Source organism: Nematolebias whitei, chromosome 16 (genome assembly GCF_014905685.2).
Source record: "Nematolebias whitei isolate Nwh7 chromosome 16, NemWhi1, whole genome shotgun sequence".
Taxonomy (NCBI): Eukaryota; Metazoa; Chordata; class Actinopteri; order Cyprinodontiformes; family Rivulidae; genus Nematolebias; species Nematolebias whitei.
The window spans coordinates 10,612,686-10,627,916 of NC_056513.1; the positions used below are offsets into that span (position 1 = coordinate 10,612,686).

At 38.1% G+C, this 15,231-nt stretch overlaps 1 protein-coding gene across 1 annotated transcript in view; it reads right to left on the reverse strand.

Annotated features, from left to right (window-relative positions):
• Positions 1 to 15,231, reverse strand: part of LOC119423080 (dynamin-2) — a 27,512-nt gene that overhangs the window by 5,235 nt on the left and 7,046 nt on the right. Inside the window, exons 5-16 of the mRNA XM_037690489.1 lie at positions 14,646 to 14,744; positions 11,928 to 12,088; positions 11,656 to 11,798; positions 11,424 to 11,559; positions 10,383 to 10,450; positions 9,357 to 9,495; positions 5,402 to 5,488; positions 5,256 to 5,326; positions 3,858 to 3,912; positions 1,944 to 2,054; positions 1,389 to 1,498; positions 851 to 962 (exon numbers count right to left, since the gene is read on the reverse strand). Coding sequence (XP_037546417.1) covers positions 851 to 962; positions 1,389 to 1,498; positions 1,944 to 2,054; positions 3,858 to 3,912; positions 5,256 to 5,326; positions 5,402 to 5,488; positions 9,357 to 9,495; positions 10,383 to 10,450; positions 11,424 to 11,559; positions 11,656 to 11,798; positions 11,928 to 12,088; positions 14,646 to 14,744 — 1,292 coding nt within the window. The remainder of the gene's footprint in view (positions 1 to 850; positions 963 to 1,388; positions 1,499 to 1,943; positions 2,055 to 3,857; positions 3,913 to 5,255; positions 5,327 to 5,401; positions 5,489 to 9,356; positions 9,496 to 10,382; positions 10,451 to 11,423; positions 11,560 to 11,655; positions 11,799 to 11,927; positions 12,089 to 14,645; positions 14,745 to 15,231) is intronic.

Below are 15,231 nucleotides of genomic sequence, written 5' to 3' on the forward strand. Positions count from 1 at the left end.
GGGGGGGGGCAATGCGTTCCGGCAGCTGTTTGCTCGTATCTCTCAGTCTTATTAATAAAGTTATGAACAAATACGACTGTCTTGTTGTTTTGGAAGCCATGCTTGAACCGTGTCGCTCCCCTCTGCGGCTGAGACGATAAATAACTAACTCCGACACCTCCGCTGCTGGTTTTAGGACGCTCTGGACGTCACCCACAGCACGCATGCAACAAAGAGTAAACTCAAAGCGAGAGCGACACCTGCCCCCTCTTTCCTCTTTCGCCTTGACAAAATGTTTTAGTTTTATCGAGGAGTGTGCTCATTGATCCCGACTTCCTCATTTTGATTTTTTTTTTTTTTAAATCAGCACAAATTGTTTTTTTGGGTTTTTTTTAGGTCAAAGTGTTTTATATAAAACTCCTGAGTTAAAATGTTGCTGATCAATTTGAATTTATTATTATTTATTGATTATATTTAATTTTATTTTTCAGTATCAAATGGTCAAACATGTTTACAGTTTAAATAAGGATTTAAGTTTTTTCAGGCAAACTGATGCACTTTAATTAGTTTGTTGCAGACTAAATATAATGTTCATAAAGTTATTCTTCATTGTAAGTTGATCTGTATTCATTTTTCTTTAATGTTAATAAGGACACAAAGTTATGCGGAGGTGTACTTATAACAATTTTATATACAAATTATACTATTTACAGTCGAGGCAGAGAGTTGGGGGGGCGCAAAATGTTTACTTCTTCCTGGGGGGGCGTAACAGAAAATAATTGAGAAGCACTGAATTCGACTAATCCAACATGTGTGAAAATATAAAACATCTGCTTTTGTTAAACAACAAAGTAAGAAATCTCTTGTGCACCTGGTCTTTCTCTGGGTAGACGCCGGCCCTGAGGAAGGAGGCCTTCCAGCTGTCGACGTCCTCCTGAGTGTCACAGGCCAGTTCAATCTGACGCAGGTCTTTATACACGTTCCTGTGGAACACCCATCAACCAAATTAGTGGAACCAGAGGAAAACTAGAACATTTCAGAGAACAATATGAAGGATGACAATGCAGCTACAGCCCTACATTTAAACATAACTGTAGTCAGCTTTAAAAAAAAAGTTTTGATGTATGAACTGTAGAAGAAGGGTTAAAAGAATAAAATTGTTTTTTTTAATTATAAAACTAGTGGCTCCTTAGTCAGTATGGTAACTGCACACGTCTCTCACTCCCTGACCTTCTAGGTAAAAACTAAAAGGCATCAAAATAGTTCACACATGTAAAGTCCAGCTTTCTGTGACCTGTTTCAGCTTTGAAATGTTGTTAAAGACAAAAAGCTTCAAACTGGACTGTAAAAATGTTGCTTCTGCACAGCCGCATGTCATGAGACGTGTTGGAAGATCAACACATCCGCACCTCTGTTCTGTGTTGAAGATGGCGAAGACGTGTTTGCTGGACATAAAACCTTTTTCCACATCTCTCAGCTTCAAGTTGTCAAGAGGCAGCATGTACTTCTTCTCTTTTTCCTGAGAAAAGAGTCAGCTGTTAACTTTAAAAACACACGAGATTCATTCATTCATTCAACCTTTATTCATACAGATAAATCACTGAGCCACAAAGACTCATTTACAAGTGAGACCTGTTTCGTTGAAGGATAGAACGAGCAACTTTGTGATAAAGTTGCCAAAACTTCCCAACAGAGTACAAGTGAAAACTTGACATGCGGTTTCACCTTTACTGTAATCAGTGGTTCCCAACCCTGGTCCTTGAGGAACACCATCCTGTATGTTTGACGTGTGTCCCTGCTTGGACACACCTGATTTGAATGAACAGGTGATTAACGGGCTTCTGCAGAACTTGAAGTAATTCAGTCACTGAATCAGGTGTGTTGGAGCAGAGAAACAACTAAAACATGCAGGATGGTGTTCCTCAGGGACTAGGGTTGGGAACCGCTGCTTTAAACAGACTCACCTCCTCGTCTTTGTACCAGGAGAGCGCCTCGGCCGTCAGGACAAACCAGTAATCCTTGGATCCTCCCTTCATGATGCTGATGTTGATGGTGAGCCAGCCTCTGCGGATGACCTGAACGATTCAGAAAAATCACACCATCACTCCTTTTTACTACACGCACTAAAACAGGAGACGCATACAACAAGGAAACAAAACATACTTTTATTTGAATGGAATATTTGATTGTGGTTCTTGTTTGACAGGGACTCAATATTTTTGTTGTTGTTACTGTCACATTTCTCACAACCGATCCAGCAGATCCCTCACTTCCCTCTTCTCCTTCAAATGGCACACGCTTCTCGTCACTCGTGGTCTGACTGAACTTTGCTTCCCCCGCCTACCTAAAGGGGAAGCAGTGGTCACGGTGCTTACAAGAATCTATCCCTGACCATTTCAGGGGAGGAAGAGGAGCTGAAGATCAGAAAATAATGAAGACGGGAGGGGACAACACACAAATGTAAAGCTAACTAGATGAATTGCATTTCCTGTGAAAATGCAGTGAATGCTCATTCAAAGTCAAAAGTCAAAGTTTCTTTATTTATCATATGCACCACATTATTGCAGAAGAGCCTGCTGAAAAACTGCTGAAATTAGCTAAAACATGCTGAAATGAAAGACTACGCCTACTTTAGCAGAAGAAAGAAGAACATATATTTGCTGAACTAGGTTTAAATAAGCAGAACTGAGCGTAAAAAATAGGAAAATAGCTAAAAAAAAAAAGGCTGAAATAAGCAAAAAAAATAACTGAAAAATAGCTGAAAATGCTTAAACTAACAGAAGGAAGCAGAAAGAGCTGAAAGGAGCTCCAAAAATGTGGAATTAGCTGAAATCGATAAAAATGGCAAAAAATAGCTAAATAGTAGCTGAAATAGCAGAAAAAAATCTGAAACGAGCTTAACAAGCTGAAGTCGGCATAAAGAAGTTAATTAGGCTGAAAGTAGCAGAAATTACCACAAAAAAATAGAATTTATCTGAAATCAGCTGAAATTACGTAGCTAAAAAAATGCTAAAAAGGTAGCTGAAAAGTTAAAACGTTCTTAAATTAGCAGAAGAACGCAGAAAGAACACGTTTACCAAATAAAGTTGAACGAAGCAGAAATGAGCACAAGAAAGTGAAATTATCTGGAAAAAAAAGCAGAAAAGTAGCTAAAAAATCATAAAGAACCTTAAGTTACCAGAAGGAAGTTGAGAGAGCACAATTTTTGCTGAATTAGGCTGAAAAAGTTTAAATGTATGCAAAAAATGTGGAATTAGCCAAAAAAAGCTAAAATTAGCATCAAAGCAGCTAAATAGCAGCTGAAATAGAAGAAAAAAGCTGAAACTTTCAGAAATAAGCTGAAAGGAGCATAACAAGCTGAAATTAGCAGAAAAAAGTTACAAGAAGCACAAAAATGTTGTAATTAGCAGAAACCTAAAAGGAGCACAAAACAACTGAGGAAACAGCAGAAAGTAGCTGAAAAAAGTTTAAATTTGCACAAGGAAGCTGAAAGAAGCTGAACCAGAACAAAATGTGAAATGAGCAGTCAAAGGTTGTGAACAGATCTAAAGATTTGACAGATGTAAAATGAGCTCAATTCATTTTCAATGAGATTAAAAAGTGGCAGAAAAGGTTCAACATTTCAAAAAGCTAAAGTCGCACCAATACCAAAACTCTATTATTATCCTGAAAGAGCCGAACATTTCTGATATATGATTTGTTGAAATCGCACAAAAATTGTGGAACAAGAAAGACGCTGAAAAACGTACGAAAGAAAAATGGATCACAACAGTGTGGATGCTTGATAAACGTTCACACTGTAAATATGGGCGAGGCGGGCTGAGACAACAGTGTAAAACTGTGAGCAGTGGTGAGAGGACAGAGAACACTTTATTCACCTGGTTGGGCATGACTCTTTTCTTGGTGGCGTTGGCAGCGGTTCTTTGCTGAGCACTGCAGGAGACAAGTTCAATAAAGTCACAAAAAACTCTGATTTGAGTCATAAAAAGTCCATTCAGGAGGAAAACCTTTACGATCTGCATGCTGTAAAGGTTATTAACCGTTTCACTGAAGTGTTTCCTCCTCATACTGAAGTGAAATATCTTTAATCTTTGTCAAACCTTGACTATTTTATTTTGCAGCACCCATAAATATCAAATCACTGATCAGTAGACAGTAGCTTAGGTGAGCTCTTTTGAAAATCCCCCCTCAGTTGAAAATTAGACTTTTGTTCTGGTTTAGTGGCGACGAAAGGTCAATCCAGAGAAACTTCCCAGAGTTGGTTGGATTTCTCCTAATCTTTAGATTTATTTTTCTAAGCACCCACAAATTTTGGTTAGTTTGTGAATATATAATTGCTGGGACAGTGTACAATTATCCTTATAGATTATTAATTACAATCTAATCTACATTCATTGTTTTTAAGTTGGGTTTTGTTCTAGCACAGAAAAGATTTACAGCTTAACAACAAAAATTAGAAAATCATCTCTGCAAAGCTTCAAGAGACCAAGGTTTCAGATATTTAGAGAAACAAAACGAAAATGGAAAATTTAAAAAGTATTGTGTCTGGAATAGTAGTAGTACTGCAACGTTTCAGATGTGTGCTGCAGTTACACGGTTTGTCCACTAGAGAGCAGTGAAGGCCTTTCGCCTTAAACATACAACAATTTCCTTAAAAGTAGCTGGTAAAAATGTAAGTATAAAAAATACATTAAAAAAAAAAGTCTATAATCCAAAAGTTACTTCTTAACAGAACAAGCCAAGTAAAAATAATTATATTTGTCAAATTTAACAGACAAACACTGATGTGTTATACTTGAACAACAACTAAAGATTTTCAGTTCGGGACAGCAATCATAGGAGATTTTTAGAAAAATAAAAGCAGTTAGAACTTATCTTTATGTATAAAACCTTTTAAATAATTTTAAGATGTATTTTCAAGATTTACAAGAAGCAAAAAATATAAGTTGAAATAGTAACACAAAATGAACAGTTGTTTTGGGACTGGAGCAGTTTTAGGATGGAAACAGGCCACTTTGGTTTTGGCCCTACTCAGACTAGCTGTTAGCTCATCGGTCCGGTCAGAGTTCAACTCTAGCTTTCCGAACTGACACGATTCAAGGAGCTCTCTAGAACAGGTAAGATAATAACTGTTAATAATATTTCTACAGAAACCCACTTCAATAGGTTTAAATGATTCCTTTAATAGATCATGAGTCCAGCTGGTGGCTACAGATTTATATTTGTTGAGCTCGTTATACATTTATTCTTATTTGAATGATCTCCAATGATCTTACTTGGCAAACCCAATGAAGTCCTCGTGGTTAGTGTTGATGTAGGAAAGCTCGATGTCGATCAACAGCAGCACCTGAAAAACAAAACTTCTTCAATTATTCGCACACACGAGAGAAACGGCATCTCTTCTCGTTACGAACACACACACCTGATCTTTAGTCTTGCTGTCTCTTTCTCTGATGTGGGTGGTGACAATCCTCTCCGTCTCTTCTCTCAGTCGCGGGTACGAGTCCAGCTGCAGACACCAACACACACACGCACACCGCTGCAGATTGATGGGAATAACTACAGGCTGCACACCTACTGATGACAGGGTGGAGCACCAACACCAGAACAATGGCATGCGATGTCCAGTTCAGACACAAACATGAGGCCCGACCTTGGCATGCACCGAGCTCCCTATCAGCTTGAGCTTTCTTGTCTTCTGGGGTTTTAGGCAGAACTCCTTTTTGTTCTGTTTTCTCTTAAGAGGCGTGAAAAATCAGCAACATTTCAGATAACCCAAAACATCATCTCAAGCTAACAGTGAGCCTCAAAAACATCAGGGAGATCGGGATAAAGAAAGTTCCGAGTTCAGACGGATATAAAGACAGAAAGGAGTGGGAACTTCTGAGGGTGGTGCCATTTTTACAGAGAATTTCAAAGTGTGTGTGGGGGTGGTGGTTGATTTATTAAGGAGGCAGGGTGAGGACTTATTAGACAACTGAGTGGATCTTTTGGGGTCTCAGATTGGTGACTGTGGGGTAACGGAGAAGAAAACAGAGGGATGGGGGTAGAGTGAAGCCTTAATGCGGCGGTGAGGGGGAACAATCAACTGTAGAAAGTTAGTTCATTGTATTTCTCCTCTCCATCGCTTTTTGCTGTTTATCGTCATCCTTCGTTCTCCTTCATCTCAATCTTTACCTTTTCGGAGCACTTCCTGATCAGCGTGACAAGCTCGGTGACGACGAGGTCTACGCATTTCAGACAGGGGTCTTTCAGCTTAATGACCTGCTTTTTCACTATCGCCTCAAATGCCAAGTCTGGGGTGAAGAGGCCTGTCCTGTGGTGAGGTGTTGTGGGAGGTGGAGGGGGGGGGGGTGCAGTGTGGGTCATAGTGAGGGGGAAAAGGGGAAACGATGGCAAGAAAATAAAAGGCCAAGATGGATAGAACAGATAGGAAAATAAAGAGTTTTCAAGAATACGAAACAAGAAAAAAAACAGAAATTAGGTTAGTTGGGTTTTGTGTTGTTTTATGTTCAAAACAGGAACAAGCTGCAGGTTTTTATTTCAAATGTTCACACGTAAAAGTGCAGTCCCTATGTGCAGTTGTTGAGATGTGGCGACGTCACAGATAGGCCTGTCGCGAAAAACAGTAAATCAATGAATCGCATGATAAATGAAAATTATCAACCTCATTTTCATTTATCAACTTTATCGTTTCTTCGTGTCTCTTTCTACTGAAGACACTGGACGACAAAAGGTTCAACTCCGGTGCTCTTCACTGACCCCGCCCTTTCTCTTTAAAATCTGTTTTGACCGTCCAAAATCACGTTTTTGGATCGTTAAAGGCAGCTAAGCTACGAGCTAAGCTAACAGGCCGACCTCAGGAAAAAACCTCCGTCTTGTCGAAGCTCCAAAATTCACAGTTGAAACCTGTGCCTTCGTGTAAAAAGTTGTTTTTCTCTGCAAAAAGAAGCTGAGAACTTGTTTACTGATTTGTTATTAAAAACTTTGTGTGACAAATGCTATGTTAAAGAGCTCAAATCACACCGAGCGTCCGCCATTTTGAGAACCGAAAAAAAGGAAGGAGAGACGTCAAGTCACGTCAAGGGGCCTCCCTCCCATTTTTCTTAGAGACACGCTGCTCACTCCCTCACTATCCATCCTTCGGATCAAACAGTCTTATACTGCCATCCAGTGGTCAAAAAGAGGCACTACATGTAAAATAAATTTAACATTTCTTCTTAAATTTGACAATAATTGCTAATTATTGTCAAATTTCAAACAATATTATCAGTTATCGCAATAATTTCTGAGAATTAATCACCCAGCAAAATTTGTTATCATGACAGGCCTAGGCACAGGGCTGATCTAGAAAATTAAAGACTGGATAGAAAAAATCTAAAGAATGATTGTCCATCAGAAAATCCAGTTTAAAATAACTTTTTTTTTTTAAATCAGTTGTTTCGGAGAAACCGTTAAGACATGACAGGAGCTCAAGACCTTTCCACAGTTCTGCACATATAAACATGAAACTGGCTGGCGATCCTTAGAAGTGCAAAATTAATCAGCCTGTAAAAAGCAGGTGAGAGCATGCTGGGGAAGAACATTTAGCCAAGTGTTGCTTCTTATAAGCACAGCCTCACAGAGCGGCTGTCATGTAGCACGCGTTTAGTTTTACAGCAGTTCAAAGCAGGCCTGCAGCTTGTTTTGTTCTGAACCTTTACAGGAACGTCTGAGCCTCTAACAGACGCACCGCAGCACAGCCAGGCACGTTAACTCCACCCACACGAGTGTGGATGAGTGGACGGGACTAACTGTGGTTCCAACTGAAAAATGCAGCTTGAGCTGGTCTCCAACAGCTGATCACAAGTTCAATTAAACACCAGGAAAAGACGGATGTGCTATTTTTAAACCTTATCATCTTAGGGTTTGACAGTCAGAAGGAACTTGTCAAAGGTAGAACTCATGGACAACTAGAGAAATTGCATTTCCTGCGAAAATGCAGTGTGAATGCTTATTACAGAAGAACTTGCTGAAAAACAGCTGAAAATAGAAAGCATGCTGAAATGTAGCTTAAAATGTAGAACAAGCGTAAAGCAGCAGGAGAAAGCAGAAACAACACAAAAGTTGAAGAGTGCAAAAAATGTGGAGTTAGCTGAATAAAAGCTAATATTAGCATAAAAACAGCTAAACTGTAGCTGAAATAACAAACTAGCAGAAATAAGCTGAAAGGAGCTGAAATTAGCAGAAAGAAGTTAATTAGGCTGAAATTAGCAGAGATTGCCACGAAAAACACATTTTATCTGAAAACAGCTGAAATGAGCTAAAATATACCGAAAAGGTAGCTGAAAGGGTAGAACAAGCTTAAATTGCATTAAAAAGCAGAAAGAACATGTTTGCCCAATTAGGCTGAAATAAGCAGAAGTGAGAAGAAAAAAAGTGGAAATTACCTGAAAAAAGCTGAAATTAGCATAAAACAATGAAAAGTAGCTAACAAATGTAGAAAGAAGTTTAAAGTACCAGAAGGAAGTAGAGAGAGCATATTTTTGCTGAATTAGGCTGAAAAAAGTTGAAATGAGTGCAAAAAAGTGGAATTAGCTGAAAAAGCTAAAAATAGCATAAAACAGCTAAATGGTAGCTGAAATAGCAGAAAAAGCTTAAACTTGCTGAAAGAAGCATCAGAAAGCAGTTAGACGAAAAGCACAAAACAGCTGAAAAAAAACTGCTGAAATTAGCTGAAAGTAGCTTAAATTTGCACAAAGAAGCTGAAGCAGAACAAAATGTGAAAGGAGCAGTAAAAGGTTGTAAACAGATCTAAAGATTTGAAGGATGGAAAACGAGCTCAGTTCATTTTCTATGAGGAAAAAAGTGGCAGAAAAGGCTCAATATTTAAAAAAAGCTAAAGTTGCACCAATACCAAAATTCATAGCAGGATTGTCCTGAAAGAGCTGAACGTTTTTGATTTACGATTTGTTGAAATAGCTTGAAAACTGATGGACGAGAAACGTATGGAAGAAAAATGGATCTTTAGATTTGTTTCCAAGATCTATTTCCCAAACAGCTTTACTTCATTTCCACTCGGCCATTGTTGTTTTAAGCAAATGGTATCTTTGGAAAACAGGTGGAGAAACCAAATTTCAACGAGGCAAAAACCACTCGACACAGCACTGACTAATTAACTAGCCAACATAGGCTCCACAAAGCTGGTCATCAACTAAATAAATCCAGCAAAACCAGCAAACAGCCAGTAAAGACACGAAGCTGCAACAAACTGGATTTTTCAGAAGGAACTAAATTCTGTACATGTAGATTTTTGACAAGTGGTGAGCTGATCTAGCTCCTGGCAGGACCATCTGTGAGTGGGCATGACATTCTGACAGGTGACCATGCAGTGATACCTTATTAGTGCCCTGTCTGACTGTGTTGATGAGCTCCTGGATGACCAGGTCGATGCATTTCAGACACGGCTCTTTCAGCTTAATGATCTGCTTTTTCACTATGGCTTCAAACGCCAAGTCAGGAGTGAACAGGCCTGTCCTGAAGGACATACAGATAAAACACACATGGAGGAGACTCGTGGAAATAAACAAGCACAAAGACGGGGGGGGACACGGGGAGGCAGGCAGTGAGGGACAAGTGATGAGGAGTAGCAGACTGATTACCAATGGAAGATGGGAAGACAGCAGTCAGCCAGGAGGTTATAAATACAAACATTTCCAGAAAAGTTTTCAAAAATATTTTTTCTGTTTTATTTAGAACTCCGATCAACTGATAAAAAGTACCAAAAAATAGAAAAATGCTTTTTTTTTTTGCAAGGACTGCGCCAAAATTTGCTAAAGCAGCTCAAACTGACTCGAACAGCAAACAGCTAGATTAAAGCTAAAATAAGCTAAAAGTAATAAGATTAGCTAAAAACTAAAACTAGAAGACACGTCATGTGTGCCTATTAGTTAAAAGCTATGGTAGTAAAATAAAAGCTAAAAGTAGCATCAAAAACACAAAAAGTGAAAGGACCAGTGCGGCAGAACAAATACACTGAATGTTTGTGAACTGAAAACATCTCAACATATTTCAGTGAGTAAAAGATTTTCAAATAAGTTAAATATTCTGAGAAATATGTTGCAAAACCCCAAAGTCATATTTTAAATTGTTTTAATATATGAATGACGAAAGTAGCACAAAATATGCAGAAGTAGTTAAATTGCAAAAAATGCATTTGCTCATTAAAGACACTAAAATATATTTATTTAAAGCTTTAGTCAAATTTACAAATCACTGATTGAAGTTTCAGCTGCATGTCAGAAAAATATTACAGCTTTTCTGGAAATGTAGTTTTAAACACTGATCAAAGGCATAAAACAAGAGGTAAATATATGCGTGTTACATATTTATTTTCCTTTTTTTTAGCTGCTGGTTCAACTTGCCTGACTCCGTGGATGTTCTTGATGGCATAACTGATTTCTTTTCGCAGCTCCTTCTCATCAAACTCCATCTAAGGAACAAAAACACCCGAGATTCTATCTATTTTTTTGAATTTCTGATCATACTTACTGACAAACATGAAGACAAACAAAAAGAGAAGATTGTAGGATTTATAAGAGTATTTGAACAGTACTGTAAATGAAAAATATACAATTTGAGATGTGTATTTTTACTCAGACTTTTGTCAACAGACAAAAATGCTTTTTAATTCAATTCAGTTTACTGGTTCTATTAACATTTTTAATGTGGGGGGTTAAGACATGTCCTGATCAAAACTAACACCAAGATTTTTAACATTAGAACTGGAGGACAGATTAATGCCATTTAAAGAGGCCGAAAGATGGAAAAAAATTATTCCCAATATGCTCAAGTCCAAAAATCAAAACCTCTGTCTTGTCTGTGTTCAAAAGCAGAAAATTAAGGGTCATGCAGGTTTTTATGTCTTTAAGACATGCTTGTAGTCTGAGTAGCTGATTGGATTCATTGGGTTTCATGGACAAATATAACTGTGTATCATCAGCATAACAATGAAAATTGTTATACCATAACATTACCTAATGAAAGCATATATAAGGTAAAGAGTACTGGTCCAAGAATTGAACCCTGAGGAACTCCATAATAAACTTTTGTGTATGAAGATTGAAGAAGATTCATTATTTACATTTGCAAATCAGAATCTATAGGATAAAAATGATTTAAACCTATTTAGAGCCGTTCCTGTAATCCCAACATCATATTCAAGCCTCTGTAATGGAATATTATGATCAACTGTATCAAATGCAGCACTGAGGTCTCACAGGACCAGTGTAGATAAATCCATTGTCAGAGGCCACGAGAATATCATTAGTAACTTTCACCAGTGTTGTGGGGAGCTCTAAACCCTGACTGAAACGCCTCAAACAGATCTTTTAGACAGTAAATAAACAGAAAAAAGTAATTTAAAAGTACAGTAAGTAGTAAAGCGCGTAATGAAGTAAGGCTACCTTCACCAGCTCGAAGGGAAAACGTTCGTGAAAGATCCGGTTGATTTTGGCTCCACCAGACAGGTTGGAGGTATCCACCTGATCTCCAGACCCTTCGATGCACTTCTCAAAGTCCACGCCAAACTGCTGCACCATCCTGCAGATTTTACATCGAAGATATCCAATGTATTTATTTACAGAGTTAAATGTTATTTTATTTATGTGCATCTGTGTAAATACAGGAAGTACGAACTGAAGCAGGGCCTTGGTTTTGCGTGTAGGGTCATCGGGACGAAAGTTCTTGTACTCCTCTACTTCCTTTTCCAGCGACAACAGCTGACTTTGCAGCTTGCTGCGTAACCCTGGCAACGTGTCGCGGATGTGATTGGTGAGTTGCTGGAGAGAAATCAGAGGTCGATATGAGTCAACGTTTAGTTCAAACATGCAGGAACTCACGACTTTCCTAACTGAAGCCTGAGCTGTTTGTGACGTAACATGTTTAATGTGATGAGGTGTGTGTTGGACCTGATTGAGGGATTTCTGCAGGTGTGGAGTTCCCATACGCTCTGCCAAGTGTCTGTACGCAGGATGGGACAGGAAGAACTTTCTCTCTGCAGCCAAAGCAGCACAGATGTCCTTCTTTCCATCAATGTCCTTTTGACTGCGGTTCACCACTCCAATGTAACCTAATGAATAAAGAGCTGACGGTCAAACAGCAGAATGCAAGGAGCTCCTGTCACTTTAAAAAGCAGCTTTCTTTGAAGGACTGGGGCTCGTCCACCACCCAACATACCCGAGTTTTAAACTAATCTTACACGATCTGTTTGCTCTATGTGTTGGATATGACTCTCAGCTACTACCACACCAAATTTTAGCTCCGTATCCGTAAATATGATGGTGTATGGCCATTCTTAGGTTTTGCTAAAGTTAAGTTGTGACGGTCATCTTGAATTGGGTTGGCTCCAAAATGTCCAGTGATGACTTTCTGAGAGTTTCAATAAAATACATCCAGTGATTAATGAAATAGTTTTGCTAACAGATAAATATGCATGCAGCCAGACAGGCTTGATCATGAACGCAGCAGGGGATGAATATATTTACAACAAGCTTGACCTCAAAATATTGAACGCCTTTCCTGAATTGTTTGAATGACAATATTTCACACAATAGCAATAGGAAATTTAAAAAACAATCTGATAAGAATGACAACTCTTACCCACCCTATACATACATACATACCCTATTCATCTATACTTTATTATATTATACCACGTCAGTGAATCACTGCTAATGTCGGCTTTCAGAAGTTTATCGAGCTTCAGCACGAAACAAACTCGGTTCCGTCTTCAATGAAAACAAATCTTTAGATGAACTTTAGAATCAACACCGCTCCTGGGTATAAACAGACATATATGACTGAGTGGTGGCGCAGCGGTTAGAGAAGGTGGGCCTGTGATCGGAAAATCGCTGGTTCAACTCCCGGTACAGACATCATGAAAATCTGGGTGGGATTGGTGAAACATCCACACCTGCCTCCACCCTCATTTGACCCACTCTGGGCCCTTGAGCAAGGCGCTCAACCCCCACCATCTGCTCCTCTAGACAGCAGCTCTCTGCTCCACACAGAGCGCTGTGGTAGCTCGGTGGTCTGTGGTTGCGTCAGGAAGGACATCCGGCGTTAAAACAATTGCCAAGTCTCCGTGCGACTTAGTTCGCTGTGGTGACCTCTGAAGAAGGGAGCAGCCGAAAGAAAAGAAAAACGACTTATTGAATATGACAGCTCCGTGTTTCTAATGTCCAAGTGAAAATAATACTATATTATTTATTTATACGCACGTAGGTTTTAATTTTTTACTTAACACGAGGTTTTGCTATAAATGAACCAAAGTCCAACACAGCAAGTCAAAGCTGTGGGCCAAACTGTGATTTATATAAACAAAATGTCAAAATAGATGGTATACAATCTATAGATAGAATAGTTTTTGTACATTTGGTTTTACTTTGCTTGTTTTGTGTAATTTTAACTCGAAAGATTCAGGACAAAATTTTAAAAGTGGCTATAAGTTTAAGCATATTAACTGTGTGAAAGCTTAAAAATCATTCATATTATTACTATTATTATTATTCACTACTTAAAACTTAAAACGTTCAGCTCTGTCAAGACATTTCTGCTTTGACTTTTGGTATTTGTGCATTTTTAACTTTTGTTTTACTGACTTAATTTTTTTTGGCCATGTTTTTCCTCGTTCAAAATGTCTGGAGCTCTCCACATCCTTTGTGCAGCCCAAAACATTTTACTGCTCATTGCAGCTTTTTCAGCTTGATTGTGATCATTTCAGCTTCCTTCGGCTACTTTCAGTTCCTTTCTGCTCATTTCAGCTTCCTTCGGCTACTTTCAGTTCCTTTCTGCTCATTTCAGCTTGTTGCAGCTTTTTTCTGTTACAATTTCAGCTTTTTTATGCTTTTTCTGCTACTTTTAAAAATATTTTTCTAACTTTAGCTTTTTTTCTATTACTCTTCCTAATTTCCGCTTTTAGTGATTCGAATCATTTAAACTTTTTTTTGCTTTTTTTCATCTATCTGCTAATTTCACTATTTTTTAGCCTTTTAAACTACTTTCGTTTTGCTAATTTGTGCTTTTTTCCTGCGCATTTCACTTTCTTTTGCACTAATTTCACATATTTTGTAATCTACTCAGCCTCTCCGTCTATACTTCTACTCTATGCAGCTTCTTCTACACATTTCAGATGATCTACAACTTTCTGCTTTTATTTTCCTGCTTTCAGCAAAAGTCATTCAGCAATTACCATTCATGCTGCATTTAAGCAGGAAACACAATTTTTCTAGTTTTGTTTTAACTCGTATGAAACTAATAAACTCGTATAAAAGTTAACGTGTTAGGCTTATTTCAGCACACAGATTTAAACTGATCCTGAAAGACGTGTTTATAGAAAAGTTTAACATTTCAGCTAAAATCTAAAATAAATCTAATTAAATTCCATATTTTACGCCCACACTGCACAATGAAACAAACATTTAAGATTTTGTGTGACCATGTTTGATTGCTTTAAAAAATAGAAGAAAAGAAGCAACATTCCCTAGAAACTAATCTAAAATCTAATTAACTAGTTGATCTTTCCCTAAAAAGAGGTGTTACAAGTTATATCTCCAGCCCAGTGTTCATGACTGCAGTCACATAGGATCATACATGATGTTGGGCGTGCGTGCGTGTGTGTACATTACCTCTGCGCAGAGGCAGTAGTTTGTTCTCCAGGATGTCTCGAGCATCTGTCCCCTCATCCATTAGGTCCAACTTAGTGATCACACCAATAGTACGCAGCCCTGAAATAAAAAGTAACAAAGTATTCATATTCTCATCACAAACTGGATTTTAAACACAGTTTGAACTTAAAATACTTTGTGATGAGCAACCATAAGGTTAATATCTTTGATTCTGCAGCGACAACCTTTTACATTTATATATTTAATGACATCTTTGTGGTTTGACAGACAGGAGCAAAAGGTGGAAATAATTAATTTTATTTTAATCTTATGAGTCTAACTCAATTTATCTTTGCTGCACAGAAGTGTTTTTAAAGAATAAAACAGTTATGTGTTGTGACAAGATGGCACTAAAGGCAAAAACTGACAGGAAGAAGAAAAGAGCAACCAGAAAGTTACAGTAAAAAGTCATTAATTTAGTTTAATGGTAGAACAAAATGTAATTAGAACAAGTGGTACACTGTTGTCCCTGTGGGATTTGAATAGTGAATGTTTCTAGTTTTTCAGATTAGTGTTTTGTGTGCATGCATGCATGCATATATATCAT